The sequence below is a fragment of the Phodopus roborovskii genome, unplaced genomic scaffold (genome assembly GCF_943737965.1).
Source record: "Phodopus roborovskii unplaced genomic scaffold, PHOROB, whole genome shotgun sequence".
NCBI classification, from domain to species: Eukaryota; Metazoa; Chordata; class Mammalia; order Rodentia; family Cricetidae; genus Phodopus; species Phodopus roborovskii.
The window spans coordinates 10,522,233-10,542,053 of record NW_026126434.1 but is presented as its reverse complement, the minus strand read 5'-3'; the positions used below and the strand labels follow the sequence as shown (position 1 = coordinate 10,542,053).

The following is a 19,821-nucleotide window of genomic DNA, read 5'->3' as shown; positions in this document are numbered from 1 at the left end:
CTGATTTCTGAACATGTGTGCACACCTGTATGTGTGCAAGTGTGGGGAGACCAGTGGTTCAACACTCAGCGCCTCCTGTGGCTGTTCACTTTATGAGACAGTCTGTATATTGTGTGGGAACTACGAATCTGAAAGTTACATAGCTGTTTGTCTCCTGAACTATCTCCCCAGCCCTCTCATTCTGATATTTTATATTTAACATTTTACCTTCAGTAATGCAAACATTTAAAGCCGCACTGTTGTGGTGTATGCCTTTAACCCCAGCACTCAAGAGGCAGAAACAGGCATATCTCTATAAATTTGAGGCCAGCCTAATATACAGAGAATTCCAAGACAGCCAGGGCTACACAGAGAAACCCTGTCTCAAAAAACAAAAGCAAACAAACAAACAAAAAAAAACATAATAATTGATGATGATGCAAACATTTAAAAAGAAATGTATCAGACCAGGTGTTGGTGGCCCATACCTTTAGTCACAGCACTTGAGAGGCAGAGGCAGGCGGGTCTCTGAATTTGAGGCCAGCCTGGTCTACAGAGTTGGCTAGTTCCAGGACAGGTTCCAAAACTACAGAGAAACCCTGTCTCCAAAAACAAAACAAAAACAAAAGAAAAAAAAGAAAGAAAATGTATCAGCCTCATGTGGTGGCACATATCTAAAACCCCAGCATAGGAGAGGCAGGAAGTGTCAGGCCAGCTTGGGTTACATAAAGAGACGGTTTCAAAAAACAAATAGGGAGATAGAGAAATGGCTCAATAGAAAAAGAATCTGTAACTCCAGTTCCAGGGATCCTATGTCCTATGTCTTACTTCTGGAATACCTACCAGGCATGTCTGTAGGCCACAGACATACATGCTGGCAAAACATTCATATACATAATATTAAATAAGAAAAATAAAACTAAATAAATAGGGCTGGATGAGGACCCAGTTCAGTGGCAAAGTGTTTACCTAGAATGTGCAAAGCCTTCGGGCTGATCTCGGTTCCACAGATGACAAATAAATAAACCACCAAAACAAGGATTAAAAATTTACTTTTAATATCTTATGGATTTTATAACAGACATAGAATGCAATTTCTTACTTTAAAAATATTTTCAGTTCTCTTTTATTGATAATATAACTGAGATATTTATTTTATAGGTTTTAATTACCTTAAGATTGAATGGAATAATTAGCTACAGTATGGTCCAGAAATAAAAATATACAAAAGAGCTTTATAAACAGATTTATCCCACTCCTGGTACACTTAAAGTCACAAAGTACAGGTTCATTTTTAAAGTAAATATTATAAAAATGAAACTAATTCATCCCATTTTTACCAAGATATGACAATAAATCTTTACAGGCCAAAAAAATGCAGAAAAAACATTAGCAGCTTAGATTTAATGTCTTAAAAATCACATCAAGTCTACAAATCACTACCTCTAAAGACAGAGGGTCTACTGCTTCTACTCCATGTCTCATGCTTACAACAAAAGAGAAAAAGTGCTCTAACATATTCTAAACAACTTTCTTTAAAATTTGTTTTATATTTACACTTAGGAGTATGACACACTAAACTTACTTTACATGGAAGAACTTGTATCTTGACATAATATTTTAGAAACATCGCTTCAGCTATATTCATGGTCCACTTAAATTTTCTAGTACACATCAAGTGATTTAAGACAAACATCTACAATGCTACTCTCCTTTTAAGAGCAGAGAGATTTAATGTTCATTATTACTGCCTTTGGGAAATATAGTGGCTTTTTAAAACTCTTAAAAATCAAAGTACCTGGTAATAGCATTTGAACAGAACCTGATTAAGTCTCTACTTTTTTAAAACACTACTAATTTTATTGAGAAATTAAGAGAGCTGAGGGTGTGGCTCCGTCATCGGTACACTACTTGCCTGGCATGTATGCACAAAGGTCCTAGATTCAATCCCCAAAGAAAGGAAAATAAAAATAAAGAAAAACTTTTCAAAACAATGGAGAAAAGGGTATCCTTTTATCAACCGGAGAAGAATTCTAAGAAGAAACATAACAAGAACACTACTTTGTTGCTGGCTATCTATGTTTCATAGAACTTAAATATTCACTTCTCATTCTGCTACAATAAACTAAGTCTGCTGATTTAATAACACTACAAAATGGCAGAGTGCTGGAGATGTAGTTCAGAGGTAGAGTGCTTATCTACCTACCAAGATAGGTGAGAGAGACCCTGAGTTTACTCCCCAGCGTAAGGAATGGAAGGATGGAGGGGGTGGGGGGAAATAACAAGCAGTATTAAGAGGGCTAGGGGTGTAGGCCATTGGTAGTGTGCAATTAGCATGCATGAGTTTGGTTCCCAGCACCTCACTAAAAAAGAAAAGGGCTAGGGATGTAGCTCAGTGTTATGGCGCTTGCTTCGCATGTGCAAGGCCATGGGTTCAATTCCCCCAGTACTGAGAAAAAAGAAGAAAAAAAGACAATCATAATTATAGGCTGGGGATGTGGCTTAGTTTTTGGCATGCAAAAGGCCCTAGATTTGATTCTAGTCCCTCCCCACCTCAATAATCACAATAACAATTAAGAAGTGTGGTAAAACTAATGACAGTCTCTTGAATTCCAACAGGAACCTACCTCTCCATCCAAGTAGTACTTTAAAATGATCAACAGATTACCACCATTGGTGTGAGATGATTTTTCAGGGTTCTAAGGTATAGTGTTTGGCATTAAAAAGTATGTTAGAACAGGCATGGTAGCACATGCCTAGAATCTTAGTACTTGGGAGGCAGAGGCAAGAGGATGGCCACAAGTCTGAGGCCAGCCAGGTCTCCACAGTTCCAAGCCAGTCAGGGTTACATATCTAGATCCCATCAAAAACAAAACAAAAAAATTACACTCAGCACGTTTGATCTATGATTTTAAAAACCAAAAGAAATCAAGTATTAAAACCCCAGTGGTTCCTGTAACAGGGCCAATGCCCCCTCAAGTAAGGTTTCCTTCACAATTAAGGTAACATTTATATATATTTCCTTCTGAGAATTTACTGAGAAAAACTTCATTGCAAGTCATAATTTTTTCTTTTAGTTAAGGTGGAAAAATTGCTTCATAAGTTCATAGGTTGTGAAAGCCACAGCTTGAGAGGGAATACAGCGGATGTAGTTCAGAGATAAGCCACGATACAATCCTTTCCGAATCCCATGGTGTCCATAGACATACTTCATAGTCTCCCGCATGGTACTGAAAGACAGTGGTAAAATGATGTAGTAGCTATTCATGAGTGGACAAAACCAGACCAGCTCAGAACCTAGAAGAGCTTCGTTTATTGTTGGTTGGTTGGTTGGTTGGTTTCTTCAGACAGAATCTTGTTCTATATTTGGCTGGCTTTGAACTGTAATCCTCTGCCTCCAAATCCTGCCTGGGGAAAGAGGACTTTGCCACCGGGCCCAGCCCATAGTAGCATTTGTTTGTTTGTTGTTGTTTGGTTGGTTTTTTGAGGCAGGGTTTCTCTGACTGTCCTGAAACTCGCTATGTAGACCAGGATGGCTTTGAATTCAGAGATCCATCCACCTGCCTCTGCCTCCTAAGTGCTAGAATTAAAAGAGTGCACCACCATCACCAGGCCCATAATAGCATTTTTAAAAGAGGTTTAGTTGGCTGTGGTTGCTCACACCTGTAACACTAGCACTTCAAAATCTAAAACAGTAGTTTCAGGCAAACCTGAGTTACAGAAAGAGACCCGTCTCAAAGAAAGCCATAAATATTTACATATATAAACACAAACACATACATGCATACATACAAACAAACAAACAAATGCATCCAGGTGGTGCACACCTATAAGCTTAGCACTTGGGAGATGGGAACAGGGGGATCAGTAGTTACAGGCTAGCCTTTGCTAAATCAAAGTTTGAGACCTGGCCTGAAGAGTTGGCTCAAAGGTAAAGAGAACTTCTTGCTCTTCCAGAGGACCCAGATTCAATTCCCAGCACCCACATAATGTTCCACAACCATCTGCAACTCCAGTCCCAGAGGATCCAATACCTCTTCTGACCTCAGCAGGCACCAGGAATAGACATGGTGCATAAACTTACATACAGGCAAAACATAGGTACACATAAAATAATAAAATAGATAAATCTTTAAAAAAAAAAAAAAAGTGGCCTGAATGTCCTACATGAAACTTTGTTTAAAGTACCATCTGGAATAGCTTTTGGAAGACAAAGGTTACATGTACTAACATATCACAACGAGAAGAGAACTCAAGGGCTGGAGAGATGGCTCAGCAGTTAAGAGCACTCACTGGCTGCTCTTCCAGAGGACCTGGGTTCAATTCCCAGCATCCATATAGCAGCTCACAACTGTCTATAACTCCAGTTCCAGGAGATCCGACACCCTCACATAGACATACAGACATGCAAGACACCGAACTTCATAAAATAAATAAGTCTAAGAAATACACTTTGAAAGAAAGGCAAGCATCCTACAGAGCACTTTCAGTCTCCTTAGCACAGTGTGCTGCCTGTACCACATCTGATGTTAGCTGACAACCCTGCCCCTTAATCACAATGATGGAAGCAAAGGCTGTATGATGAGCTTCTGCTCATTAGGCTGCCACTACAGTGCAATGTTTCTGCAGCTGCTTGGTGATGCAGGACTCAAGCTTGGGGAGACTGGCTGGCTTTCAAGATTGTTGGTGAGACAAGAGCCCTGTCTTCCTACTGACTTTACATATCACAGTTCCTAAGCAGAGGGTAGTCCATGCCTCTAATCACAGCACACAGCAGGGTAAAGCAGGAGGATGGTGCATGGTCAAGGCCAGATAGTACTATATAGTAAGTTCCTGTCTCAAAAACCAACAGACCAACCATCAAGCCAGTTAAAAGGCTCACACCCTCATCTCGGGCACTTGAAATTAAAGACAGGAAGATCATAGGCCGGGCAATGGTGGCGCAGGCCTTTAATTACAGTACTCAGGTGAAAGAAGCATGCATATCTCTGTGAGTTCCAGGCCAGCCAGGGCTACAGAGTGAGTTCCGGGACAGCTAGGACTATTACACACACAAAAAAAAAACCTGTCTCAAAAAAACAAAACAAAAAATGTTGGAAGCCAATGAAGGTTACTTGAGATATTATCTTTAAAAATAAGAAATTAAGCAGGTGGTGGTGACGCACACCTTAATCCCTGTACTCAGAGGTAGAGGCAGGCGAGTCCCTCTGAGTTGGAGGCCAGCCTGATCTACAGAGCTACATCTAGTATGTTCACAGGCTACACAAAGATACCCTGTCTAGAAAACAACAACAAAAAGACATAAATGTTTAAAAGAAAACATTACATTTCTAAACAGTTAGATATCAGAACACTTACAGGCACTTTTCAAACTCCGGTAGGACTGTCCCCAACTGCATTCTCCGACGGGTCACATCAAATGGGTAACTAAAGAAACAGAAAAATTAAAGACAAAAATAATCTCTCATTTCCTATTTGACAACCATTGAAACCAAAGTCCCATATCCAATGGCATTCCTGTTGCATGAAGATGTGTCTATGTGCTACCTCACCTGCCTGAGGCACCTGATTAGTTTAATAAAGACTGAGTGGCCAATTACCTATACAGGAGAGAATAGGTGGAACTTCTGGGTCTAAAAAGGAACTCAGGGTTAGAATCTGGCACTGCAGCAGTCATCAGTAAGACAAGGAGGGATTTGGATGTGCAGAATGGAGGAGAGGTAAAAGTCATAAGGCAGAATATAGATTAATAGAAACATGTTAATTTATGAGGTACTTGGGGACAATCCTAAACTAAAGGCCAAACTTTCATGATTAATAATGCCTCCATGTCATTATTTGGGGGCTGGTGGTCCAAAGTAAGTCTGACAAAAGACTAGCTTCACAGTCCAGCACTTTGCCTTTGCAGGTGGAGGCAGGAAGATCTGAAGTTCAAAGCCATCCTCAGCCACAATTAACAAGTTTAAGACCAGTTGGGGGAGGGAGGGGATAGAGAGAAAGAGAAGACAGGTTAAGCTTGGAGTCAATTGTGAGGAAAGGGAGGTGACAGAGTCAAAAAGAGGTCTAGAATATAGGGTGACTGTCACAGAACTGTGGTCCAGTCAGGTTCCCACAGTAAAGCAGATACCCTCTCCTTTATCTTCCACAGCATCATCAGCTTCCATCTGAATCTGCAGTCTGCTTTACTAGGGCAATTCTTGGTCCTGAGCGTCCTATCCAGCTGAGCTGACTCTGGCTTGGGGAGTATGGTGACAGCACTCCCTTCCTGCTGCCTCCCTGGTGCTCCAGACACACCCGCCCTTCACTATCACAAAGGCTCTCTCTGACTTTCTTTCCCTGAAGAATCCCTGTTCCTTAGTTTCCAGCCACTTACTTTTATTTCTTTCTACTTGATCTTTCTTGGCTTATAGAAATTTCTTAATACTGCCTTTTTAATTTTTTTTGCCACCACTGCCCAGCACCTTTCCAATTTTAATATAGTACTGCATTTATTAGAATGTTCCCTCTACATGCTAGCAGATTTAACTCCAGTTAAACACTGTACTGTTTCAATAAAAACAGCTTGGGTGCCAGGCAGTGGTGACACACCAAGCCAGCCTGGTCTACAGAATGAGTTCAAGGACAGCCAGGGCTGTTACATAGAAAAACTCTATCTCAAAAAAATAAGAAGATCATCCACTAGGAAACACAATATACACCACACACACACACACAAATAAACAAAAAGAATGCTTGCTCCTGTTCAGAGAACCTGAGTTCCATCTGAGCACCCATGTCAGGTGGTTCACAAACACCTGTAATGCCAGCTCCAGATCTGACACCCTCCTCTAGCCTCTGGAACTGTACCCTTATGCACAAACCCTCATATATACATAATTAAAAATAAGAACAAAACCTAAACAAAAGAGGCCTTGCTGGGCCAGCAATTTTATTTTCCCTTTGGTGAAACTTACAGTAATTCATATACTATCTGGAACAAAAACAGATTTTCAAGATTTAATGCTAAGGACTTTTATACACATGCACACGCACTAGATGTCTCAAACTTGAGAAAAATCTTGTGGGCAAATTGATGAGAACAAATGAATCATCATATTTAAGTGATTCTCTTGCTTTTATTCAAATGAATCCACAGAAACTGGGAAGATTTAGATTAATGTAATCAACCATCACATAATTACTATAACATACTTATGATGAAGGCATATCTGAAAGAAGTATTAAATTAATTCTTATCAAAATCAAGTTATACTTCATTGTGGAGAGAGAATAAGATGACTAACAGTGTTAGACACAACACAGAGAAATGACGACTGAAGTTGAGACACTTACGAAATTGTCTGTGCTATTGCTCCAGCAACACCACCACAAAGTAAGTTTATGTGAGTTTTCAAAACTAAGACATTGGGGTTATCAGAGGAAGGTCGGCCAAGCAGGGTGGGAGCATAGGAAAGCCCAACGCTCTTCAAGGTACCAAAGGTAAAAAAGGACACACCTGAAAAGCAAAATATAAACTCACCATAACATGAACCAAGAAAAAGAACTTCCTTACGTCATAATGAGTTCACTGAAGGAACCAAGTATGTATTTCCTAGTCTATGATAATTGCCTTAATATAAGATATTTAATTAATGTCTACAAATACTAATTTAAAGATATTACCACTTATCAAAAATATAGTATTGGTTTCTACACATTAATATACTGTGCATTGACGGGGAATTAAACAGTATTCCAAGGTAGAATTAAACAGTATTCCAACGTTTAAATTCAGTGAGGGGGATTCTGAGACAGTCTTATCATGTAACCCTGGCTGGTCTGGAACTCACTATATAGACCAGGCTGGCCTTAGCCTCTCAAAGGGCTGAGGTTAAAGGCATGTGATGGGAGATGCCATTATGTATATATGTTTCTCATACTGGTTAATGAATAAAGCACTGTTGGCCAATAGGAAAGGAAGATAGGAGGGACTAGGAGACAAGGAGGAGGCAGCATGGAGAGAAGGGAGAGAACAGAACCTCCATTCCTCCGCTCTCGGTAAGACCACGTGGAAATACATAGAAATGGGTTAATACTTAAGACAGAGCTAGCCGATAAGAAACAAGTAACTGGCCAACAGCATAATATCAAATACAGAGTCTCTGTGCGTTATTTGGGGCTGGCGCAGCGGCGGGACAAGACCGGGAGGCGGGTGGAAAAACCATACTCCTTACAGGCATGCACCACCACAACAAACCCATAATTCATAATTTTATATACATATACACACAATAAATAGATGTAATCAAAGTTGGGCATTGGTGGTGCACACCTTTAATCCCAGCACTTAGGAGGCAGAGGCAGGTGGATCTCAGTGACTTTGAGGCCATCCTGGTCTACAGAGTGAGCTTCAGGTCAAAAATAAAACAAAAAAAGAAATGAGAGAAAAAGGTTCTTGTTATTTCCTGGGTTGGCCCCAAACTCCCAGGCTGAGTTTTCTTACTTAACTTCTCAAGCAGCTGAGATCACAGGCATTCACCACCATGGCCAAACTTCAAATGTAGCTAAGGATGATCTTGAAATTTTGACTCTCCTGCCTCCACCTCCCCAGTGTGCCATCACACTTTTTTAACTTTATTTTATCTTACAATTTTATGTATATGAGTGTACATGCACAACATACATGCCTGGTGCCTGCAGAGGCAAGGAGAGGGTGTTAGATATCTGAACTGGAGTAACAGATAATTGTAAGCCATTATGTGGGTACCAGGAACCAAACTCTGGTCTTCTGCAAGAGCAGCCATTTACTCTTAACCACTGAGCCATCTCTCCAGCTCCAAACCTGAATTCTTAAAATCTAAGTGTTCATTAATAAGGCTTTAACTAAGTCAGAAATTAATAAAAAGACATAAAATTACATTTCTACTCAGTGTACCTAAATAAATTTTTTATACAATGGTCTGAATAACCATGTATGAATCACAACTCTATCTTCATCATCAAGTAGAAAACATTTCCAGATAGTATATTCTCATGTTGTCACTTTAAAAACACTGATGACATAAACACAAAGTAGGATGCTGTCAAATTTCATTTAGTTTTGCCTTGATCTGCTTTATTTTTGAGACGGGAATCTCTCCCTTGATGGGAGATGTCATTCTGTAAATATGTTTCTCATACTGGTTAATGAATAAAGCACTGTTGGCCAATAGGAAAGGAAGATAGGCGGGACTAGGAGACAAGGAGGAAGGAGTAAGGAGGAGTCAAGATGGAGAGACTGGGGAGATCAGACACCTGTCCCACTCCCCAGTAAGGTGAAACCACGTGGAAATGCATAGATCAACAGAAATGAGTTAATACTTAAGAGTTAGCCGATAAGAAACTAGTACCTGGCCAACAGCATTATATCAAATACAGAGTCTCTGTGCGTTAATTGGGGCCGGGGCAACGGTGGGAAACAATACTCCTTACACTCCCTATGTAGCCCTGGCTGGCCTGGAGTTCACCATGTAGACCAGCCTGGCTTCCAACTAACAGAGATCCACCTGCCTCTGCCTCCTGAGTGCTGGGATGAAAGATATGCACCACCTGCCTGGCCCAATTTAAATCATACCTGCATATGGAGCCATTCCTAATATAGTAGGCATCAGACCTCTGTAGAATCCAAGGAAACCACCTTCCTTTAAATGAAGAAAACCAGAAGATTATGGTATTCATAATCATTATGATGAACATCCAAATAAAAGCATAACACAATAGAAACAACCCCAGGACTCACCTGAAATGCAAATATGGACAGACTTATCAGGATTATTAATGCTGTGATCATTAACAACATCCTCCCTCCCTCCTCCACTCTTTTTCCTGTGGTCCTGGACTTGTGCAGGGAAGGTAAATGCTCTTCCACTAATCTATAATCTACACCCTTAAACTAGTACCATTAATTCCAAATACAGGAAAAGGTAGATAGCCTTCAATGTTTTCCTAAATATAAGAAGACATTCTATAAATTTGGAAAGTGCAATGAAATACCTTAGCATAAATTGTCTTGAATGCATGAATGATCCCTGAATAGGTGTGTTCCCCTTTCACCTGGAAGGCTAGACGCACCCTAACCACATCAAGAGGGTAAGTGCAGATAACTGCTGTCATGCCTGAAAAGAACAGAATCACAAATGTAAAATCAGAGACATATAGATATACACACACTCACATACACACCCACACATACAACTAAATAAATTCAAAATTTTTTAAGGCATGAAAAAAATACTCCTTTATTTTGTGTTTATATTTTGCTTTTTTGTTGTTTTGTTTTTTATTTGTCTTGGGGGTTTTTGTTTGTTTGTGGGTTTTTTGTTTGTTTTGTTTTGTTTTTTGTTTTTTCCAGACAGCATTTCTCTGTGAAGTCCTGGATGTCCTGGAACTCACTCTGTAGACCAGGCTGGCCTTGAACTCACAGAAATCTACCTGCCTCTGCCCCCTGAGTGCTGGGGTTAAAGGTGTGCACCACTGCTGCCTGGTTATTTTTTGCTTTTTTGACATTGTCTTGCTATGTAGTCCAGGCTGGGCACCAAGTTTCAGTGAACCTCATGCCTCAGCCTCCAGAATGCTAGGAATCTAGGCAGGCACCACTATGGTGGCAAAAACTCTTGATTAAAAAACCTCAATAGAGACAGGTGGTGGTGGTCCACCTGCCTCTGCTTCCCAAATGCTGGCATTAAAGGCTTGAGTTTCCACAACAGGCCCATGATCTAGCTTTTTTGTTTTGTTTTTCCAGACAAGGTTTCTCTGTGTAATAGTCTTGGCTGTCCTAGAATTCACTTTGCAGACCAGAGCTGAGCATGATGGCATGTGCCTGTAATTCCAGCATTTGAGAGTCTGAGGCAATTGGAATGTGAGGTCTAGGCTAGTCCAGGCAAAAGAACCATGCCCACCCCCATCCACCCCCAAGAAAGAGAGAATGTGCTTGCTGGCATTCAGGAGGCTGAGACAGGAGAGTTACCAAGGCCAGAGTGAGTTATAAAGAGAGTTCCAGGCTAGCTCAGGCCACAAACACAGAAGCAAAACAAAGCCACAAGCCAACAAAACCAGAACATATACTTGAGCTATGCTAAGTAGCCATGTACTAATTTTACATGAAGATCTTCATTTTAAAAGTGAAAGCATTCAAGTTCAAACTCAAGAGCACAGACAAGTCATTAGCTTAGAAAGTTTAATAACATTCCCTCCATTTTAGAAGAAGTTCAATTCTAATGACAATTTGTCTTCTTTATTTTGGCTCTAATTTGTTGTTGTTGCTTTAGTCCATCTCACTATGTAGTCCTGGCTGTCCAGGAACTTTGCTGTTTAGTCCAAATTGGCTCTAACTCAGAGATCCACCTCCCCCTGCTTGCTGAATGCTGGAATTAAAGGTGTGCACCATGACACAAAGCTTAAATATTTAAAGTTACCTTTCTGTTTCTGTGTTTTGTGGTGGATCTGCATGTGTGTATGCAAAAAAGGCCTGGGCCACACTGTGCAAGCAGAGGCAGAGGACAACTGTGGGAGTTGGTTCTCTCCTTCCACCACATTCCACCTGCTAAGCTATCTCTGCATTTCCTCCTTTTGCTTTTTTCTTTGGTTGGTTGGTTGGTTTTGGTTTATCGAGACAGAGTTTCTCTATGTAACAGTCCTGCTGTCCTAGAACTCACTCTGTAGACCAGGCTGGCCTTGAACGCAGAGTTCTGCATGCCTCTGCCTCCAGGGTGCTGGGATTAAAGGTGTACATCACTGGTACTTGGCTAACAATAAATATTTATTTAAAATAAAGATTTTATTTTTAATTTTGTCTGTCTGTCCATCTGTCTGTGTATGGGTATGTGCTAGAGAGTACAGGTACCCATGGAGGACAGATGCATCAGATCCTCCTTGAACTAAATACCAGGAACTATGAACCACCTAAAGGGAAAGCTAAGAACTAACCCCAGTCCTCTGTAAGAGCAGAAATGGGGCTACAGAGATGGTGTGTAAGTTAAGAGTACATACTACTCTTTCAGAAGACCCAGCACCCATGCTTGGCATCCCACACAGCCAATAACTCTATCTCCAAAGGATCCACCCTCTTCTGGCTTCCATGGACAGGTGTGTAAACACACACACACACACACACACACACGAATAATAAATAAAAATAAATATTGAAATACAGGCCAGCCAGGACTACATAGTGAGATTATATCTCAAAATAATAATTGTAAATCTATCTGAATAAATCTATTTTTTTAAAAAAAGCAGCAAGTACTTTTAACTACTTAGCCATCTCTATAGCCCCCAAAATTAAGCACTTTAATATAAAGAAAACTTACTTATCAGATATAAAATGTACCTATTCCTCTTACCTGCCATGGATCCAGCCATTAATCTGTGCACATGACCAGAAACTCCCAGCTTTGTAGTAATGAACTAGAAACCAAAAACACTGAATTAAAGGACAGTCTATGCTATGTGTTAAAATAGTTAGAAGAGCCAGAGAGAAGGCTCAGAAGTCAAGAGCACTTACTGCTCTTGCAGCTGACATGGATTCAGTTCCCACCACCCACAAGGCTCATAACTATCATGCAGTTTCGGTGGATACAGCGCCCTCTTCTGGCTACTACAGGCAGAAGACATTCACAGTACACATGCACGCGCACGTGCATGCACACACATATATATAAAGGCAAAACACTTAGACACATTAAAATTATCTTTTTAAAAATTGTAAAAAAATTAGTTGCTGGGCAGTAGTGGTACACGCCTTTAATCTCAACACTCAGGAGCCAGAGACAGGTCCTCTGTGAGTTCGAGACCAGCCTGATCTACAAGCGCTAGCTCCAGGACAGGCTCCAAAGCTACACAGAGAAATCCTGTCTCAGAAAAAACAAACAAAAATCCTATTAATATATTATTAGTTTCTCTTTTAAAAAACTTTTAGTTTTTATTCATTTTATTTTGTGTATATGCATGTGTGTGTGTGATTGTGCACATTCATGGAAGTTAGGGAATAACTGGGATTGAATTTAGGTCGCTAGGCTTGGCAAAAGTTACCCTTACCCTCTGAGCCACCACACTGACCCTCTATCTTTTTGAAAGACACTTTTGAGGTGGTCATGGTGGTATATGCTTATAACTTCAGCACTTGGGAAGAGAAGGAAGATTAGGAGTTCAAAGCCAGCACTGGGTACATAGTACACACCAAGCCAGCCTTACATAATAAATTCCAGGCCCCATCTCAAAACAAACAGGAAATGAGAAGATGCTCAGTTGGGAAAGTGCTTACTTGATTCATAGCACTCATGTCATCACCAGTCCACAAGGTCCTAGGCTCAATCCCCAGTACCAGAAAAAATCCAATGCACAGTATGGTGATATACCATGTAATTCCTGAAGGTGGGAGGCAGAGGCAAATAATCATCCATTCAAACCCAGCCTGTGCTTTACATGACAAGAGTTTAAAAACAACAAATGATGTAAGGACCTACAGGATGGCTCAGCAGAAGAGTCACTTGCCACCAACCCTGACAACCTGAGTCCAAACCATGGGACCCACATGATGGAAGGACTTCCACACGTGTTCTCTGACTTCCATGTGTACACCACAGCATGTACACATCACACACACACACACAAATAAAAACAAATGTCTGGTATTAAACATAATATTAAAAGAGATGAAAGAGAGAAAAATCCAACTACCGTTTTGTAATGTTCAAATGCCATGAACTGGATTGCACCATAGGGAAAAATTCGAATCATCATTGCACCATTTCCTTTGTACAATCCAAGGTATCCTTCTTTTTGGGGAACAGCACGAAGTGTAGAAAGTACCCCTATTTATGGAGAAAGTGTAGAAGAAAAACACTATTAAAGCCATGAAAACTAACTCTGAGTCAAGTATGTGACTCACATCTGTAATCTTTCTTAACTGTTTTTGTTTTGTTCTCCTTTTTCTTTTTTTCTTTTCTTTTTTTTTTTTTTTTTTTTTAAAGACTTATTATGTACACAGTGATGTATTCCTGCTTGCCAGAAGAGGGCATCAGATCTCATTACAGAGGGTTGTGAGCCACAATGTGGTTGCTGGGAATTGAACTCAGGACCTCTGGAAGTACAGCCAGTGCTCTTAACCTCTGAGCCATCTCTCCCTTGTTCTCCTTTTTCTGTTAGCATGTATTTATTTTTTTTTACTGTGTGTGTATTTGAGAATGTGTGCACACTGGTGTGTTCATGTCACTGTGCATGTGTAGAGTCAGAGGACAGCTGTGAAGAGCCAGTTCTCTCCTTCTGTACTTATATGGGTTCTGGGGATCAAACTCAAGTCATTAGACTTATATGGCAAGCATTTGACCAACTGGGCCCTCTTATTGGCCCTCATTTTTGTTCTTTTTCTTTCTTTGTTTTTTTTTTGTTTGTTTTTTTTGTTTTTGTTTTTGTTGTGTGTGGTGTGGTGTGGTGGTGTGGTGGTGTGGTGTGTGTGTGTGGTATTGTTTTATGAGAGTTTCACTATATAGCTTCACCTGGTCCAAAATTTGCAGACATCTGCATGCCCCTGACTTCTGAAAACAGGATTAAAGACACATGCTATCAACTGACCCCCCTGTTTTGTTCTTTTTCCTAACTGTAATTTCAACATAGGGAGGCTAAGGGAGGAAGATGGTATACTCAAGGTCAACCTGGGCATATAAGTTTGAGACCAACATAAACAACAGTATGTCTCAATGCTCCTTCCTCCAATAAACATATCTAAGTTCAAATTTTCATAGAAAACACTAACAGAGATTACTAACCATCATTCATAATGAAACTGTATTTAAGGAACCCATAATTTCATAAGTGTTTTGTTTTGTTTTCTTAAGACAGGTTCTCTTACAACCCAGGTTGGCCTCAAACACACTACACAGCCAAGAATAACCTTGAGTCCTGATCCTCCTGCCCCCACCTCTCAAGTGCTAGGATTATTAGCATGCCTGACCATAATGGTAATTTTTTAACAATTTATTTTATTTAATATACACAACTGTTTTGCCTATGTGTATATGTATTACATGAGTGACAGGTGCCCAAAAAATTCAAAAAAGAGCATTGGATCCCCTGGAAATGGAGCCATAGATAATCATGAGCCACTGTATGGGTGCTGAGAACTAAGCCCAGGTCTTCTACAAGAATAACAAGTGCTTCCAACCTTTGAGCCATCTCTCCAGCCCACAACAGAAGTGGTACTTTCTACATAACAGTTAAACTGCACCATTTATCTAAATCATATAATAAGCTTTACTAATATAAAATATAAGGTTTATCACTGAGATGCACATGGTAGTGCAAACCTTTAACCCCAGTACTGGAAAGGCAGAGGCTGGTAGACCTCTGTGAGTTCAAGGCCAGTATCATATACATAGTGAGTTTCACAGAACAGAGCTATGTAAAGAGATCCTGCACCAAAAATAAATAAACAAATAATAGATAAATAAATAAACCAACAAAGAAAACTTACCACTATAAGAACAGCTATAAATCTTTACAAAAATATGTTTATAATCATAGCAAATAATATTGAATGAACCAAAACCACCTAACAAGATTAACAACAGTACTAAATATACCTGAGGTTCAAATACTGCACTGACGATTAGACCTACCTGAAACAATGACAGAAGGTTCCTTAGGCTGGCCTAAATACAAGTTTATTTCTGTAAGAAAATAACAAAAAAGGAAGCAAAAGGAAAAGGCTTCTCTGGGAACTGGGTACTGTGGGAAAGCTGAGTGGCAGAGCTCTTGGTTAGCATGTGTGAGGCACCAGGTTCGATAATCAGCACCAGAAACAAAATTTCAAAAAGACAGGCAGGAGATGGTGGTGCATGCCTTCAATCTCAACACTCTGGAGGCCGAGGCAGGTGGATCTCTACGGCCAGCCTGGTCTACAGAGTTGAGTTCCAGGACAGCCAGGATTACACAGTAAACCCAGGAAAACCCAAAACCAAAAAAATTAAAAAAGTCTGCAACTGCTTAATATGAGGATACTTTTGCCCTTGGGAATACTGACAAAGGACTTAGCTCTACTCCACCTATTAATATCTTTACAAATTATCAACATGAATCACTAATGCAATTAGCAGAATCCACTGGGGTATGTGCCAAGATGGCCAGTGGATATCTAAAACTTCACATAGTATCAAACCTCAGGAATACTATGTTTTTCCTGTACAAACAGGGTTTCTCTGTGGCTTTGGAGGCTGTCCTGGAACTAGCTCTTGTGGACCAGGCTGGCCTGGAACTCACAGAGATCTGCCTGCCTATGCCTCCCGAGTGCTGGGACTAAAGGCATGCGCCACCACCGCCGGGCACTTATGATGAACTTTAATTCATAAATCAGGTACAATAAACTGCATAATGGCACTCTCCAGTAATATCAGCACTCGGGGCTGAGACAGAAGGACTGCCATGAAACTGAAGCCATTCTGTGCTACAGAGTGAATTCTAGGCTAGCCTAAGTTACAGTGAGATCTTATATCAAAAAGCTAAAAGTTAATTAAGTAAAATAGATAAAAGAAAAAAAACCAGTTATGGGGACTCATGCCTATACTCTGAATATTTGAGTGGCTGAGGCAGGAACCAAAACTGAATAGGGAGGCCTAAGGCAAAAAAAGAGGGAAATATTAGTTCCTTGCAAAGTTTGGCCTTAAACATTAATTCTCTTTTTACTACTCTCTCTACAAGAAAACAAATAGATACTGTTTCATCCCTTTTCATCTTTAGCATCTGTTCTAGATAGTTTTTTATGTCAACTTGACATAAGCTAGAGTCATGTGAGAGGAGAGAAGCTCAATTGAGAAAATGCCTCCATAAAATAGGGCTGTAGGCAGACCTGTAGGGTATTTTCTGAATCAGCGATTGATGGATGAGAGCCCAGCCCATTGTGAATGGTGCCATCCCTGGACAGATGGTCCCTGCTTCTATAAGAAAGTAGACTGAGCAAGCTATAAGGTGCAAGCCAATAAGCAGCACCCTCCATGGCCTCTGCATCAGCTCCTGCCTCCAGATTCCTGCCCTGTTTGAGCTCCTGACTCCCTTCAGCATAAGTTAAATAAGCCTTTCCTCCCCAACATGTTTTGTGTCATGGTGTTTCATCACAGCAACAGAAACCCACACTAGAACAGCATCTGTAACTCACCTAAATGTTTGTAATGGTGGTTGTGAGCTTGTAATAAGACCTTTACTCGATCCAAAGGAGCAACTGTGGTTTTGGCACAGCACCCAGCAATACCTAAGATAAAATGGAAAGGTCAGAAAGAATCTCTTCCTAAAGGGAAATCATCCCAGGTCCAGTCAGTATCCCAACTGTGGTTAAGTTTGGTCCTCATGGGTAGAGCTGCTTAAATAGGGTTATGAGACGGTTGGTCCCCATTCCCTGTAACTTAAAAACAAGCTCTAAGAGTATACAGCAATGCAGTCCCCAATGCCTGGTGAACAGAAGGCAAGTTCTATTTGAAACTCCTAGAAATGTTTTTCACTAGAACATCAAAACAACCATTGCCCATGAAATTAATCATTCACTCACTATGCAGCAAGAACACAATGTGTGCCTGTACTATTGCACTGGCACATGGTATACATGGAAGCAGAGACATGCTTATAGGAAGTTCACTTAGATACCTGAGATGGCAGCCTACCGAAAAGGATGGTTCTAAAATGACCAAGTAGAGGACATGGTGACACACACTAGCCTTTGGGAACTTAAAGGCAAGAGAATTGCTGTGAGTTCCCTTTGCTGCAAATACAGGCTTCTAGGCCAGTTTGAACAACAGAGTGATGTCATTCTCAAAAAAATTAGACAAGTGTCAGGCAGTGGCAATACATGCCTTTAATCCTAGCACTTGGGAGGTAGAAGTAGACAGATCTATGTGAGTCTGAGGCCAACCTAATGTATAGTGCAATCTAGGATACCCAGAGCTACAGGGCTACATAGAGAGATCCTGTCTCAAGAAAAAGAGAAAGGGGGTGGGTAGCACACACCTTTTATCCCTGCACTCAAGAAGCAGGTGGATACCTGTGAGTTCAAGGTCAGCCTGGTCTAAAAACCAAGTTCTAGAACAACTGGAGTTACACAGAGAAACTGTCTTGAAAAAACAAATGTGTCACATTAAGACACAATGGAATTGGAGTGTGCTACTATGACCAGCCAAAAGATCTTTCTTTTGTGTGTGTGTGTGTGTGTGTGTGTGTGTGTGTGTGTGTGTGTGTGTGTGTGTGTTCATTCACATATATAGTTTACAGAACCATCCAGGATAGGCTCCAAACCAATACAGAGAAATCTTGTCTCGAAAAACCAAACCCAAACTAAACAAACAAACAAAAACAATGAATCATTGTGGGGAAGTAAGAGAAACATCTACACACACAGAAAGGAAGAGGAAATCTGAGACGTGTAAACCTTTTGGTTTTGTAGCCACAGCTACAGTACTTCTTTTTAAGCAATTGCAGCTTGTCTACCACGATTCCCAGAACCAGTCTTGGTCATAGGCAGTTTTGCATAATATCCCTAGTCATTTTAGGCTTTTTGTTTTGTTTTGTTTTGTTTTTCAAGACAAGGTTTGTCTGTCCTGGCACTCGCTGTGTTGACCAGGATAGCTTCGCACTCATGTAAATCTACTGTCTCTGGCTCCCGACTGCTCCACCACAGCCCGGCTCAGTTTTGTTTTTGAGACATAGTATCACTATGCATTCCAAGCTTGCCTGGAACTTGCTATGTAGACCACGTTTACCTCAAAGATCTGCCTGTCTCTACATCCATAGAACTCATATTAACGGCACTTGACAGCTCATATCCTAGTCTATTTTTAAAAGCTGGCCTCCAGAGCCTGGTGATGGTGGCACACGCCTGCAATTCCATTACTTGGGAGGTAGAGGCAGGAGAATCAGGAGTTCAAAGCCAGCTTCAACTACATAATGAGGCTGGGGTGGTGATGGGGCTACAAGAAATAGTCTCTTATTCTCAACACCTCTCTCCTCTTTAACACACACACACACACACACACACACACAAACACACACACGGGAAAGGGGCGCGAGCGCAAACTGGCCTCCATCCCCAGTATTTGTTTTCCTTTGAAGCAAACAGCAAAATCCAAACCTACACTGTCACTCAGATTATCTGCAAAAGAAAGGGGTGCCCATCACGTCCCACCTAAGGGAACCTTTTCTTTTCAACCACTGGGAACAGGCGCTGGGTTAAGCGTGTCTCTGGGGGGCGGTGGAGGGATTAGCTCGGGCGGAAGAGACTGAGATAAACGCCGGGCTGGGTGCTGCAGCAGAGGTCCCGGGCTGTCACCGCGGCCGCTGGCTCTGACCTGCCGGCGGCCCGGCTTCTCCAACCCAGTCCCCCAGTCCCGGCGGCGACACCTACCTCCGGCCAGGAAGGAACGCAGCCAGTAGAAGTCTCGGCGCGAGGTCGGACCTCCGCTCCCCGGCGCCTGCGGCACCGCGGGTGCAGGGTCGGCCGCTGCCAGGGCCGCCGCCGCCGCCGCCGCCATCGGCACCTGCGCCACGTCCCGAACCTTCGCTGCCAACTTACAAAACACAGGGCAGCACCATGGCTGGAGCCGGCTCTGACAAGAGCAGAGTCGCCGGGCGGGCGGGGCCAGATGATGCCGGTGGCGCGGCGGGCGACGCGGAATGATGACGCACTGACAGCTGCGTCCCGGCCGAGGGGGTCCTGGATTAGGGCGGAAGTGGGCATCACCCCGTGGTGCTTGCACGCTCAAAGACCTGGTGTACTGACTGAAGGTTCATGGAGATCTGCTCTTTCAAAGCTCACCACCTCGTTAGCCAACTGAGTGTTTCAAGCCTTCA

The 19,821-nt window shown here is 41.5% G+C and overlaps 1 protein-coding gene across 1 annotated transcript; it reads right to left on the bottom strand.

The window, feature by feature from the left end:
- Positions 1-1,014: 1,014 nt before the first annotated feature.
- On the bottom strand, positions 1,015-19,617 carry Slc25a16 (solute carrier family 25 member 16). The gene is made up of 9 exons (XM_051186811.1): positions 19,376-19,617; positions 17,144-17,236; positions 13,675-13,808; positions 12,339-12,402; positions 9,991-10,112; positions 9,572-9,638; positions 7,312-7,474; positions 5,338-5,406; positions 1,015-3,209 (listed from the first exon to the last, which is right to left on the bottom strand). Exons 1-9 carry the CDS (start codon positions 19,500-19,502, stop codon positions 3,053-3,055), a joined length of 996 nt encoding a protein of 331 aa, XP_051042768.1. The 5' UTR covers positions 19,503-19,617; the 3' UTR covers positions 1,015-3,052.
- Between the last annotated feature and the right edge of the window lie 204 nt (positions 19,618-19,821).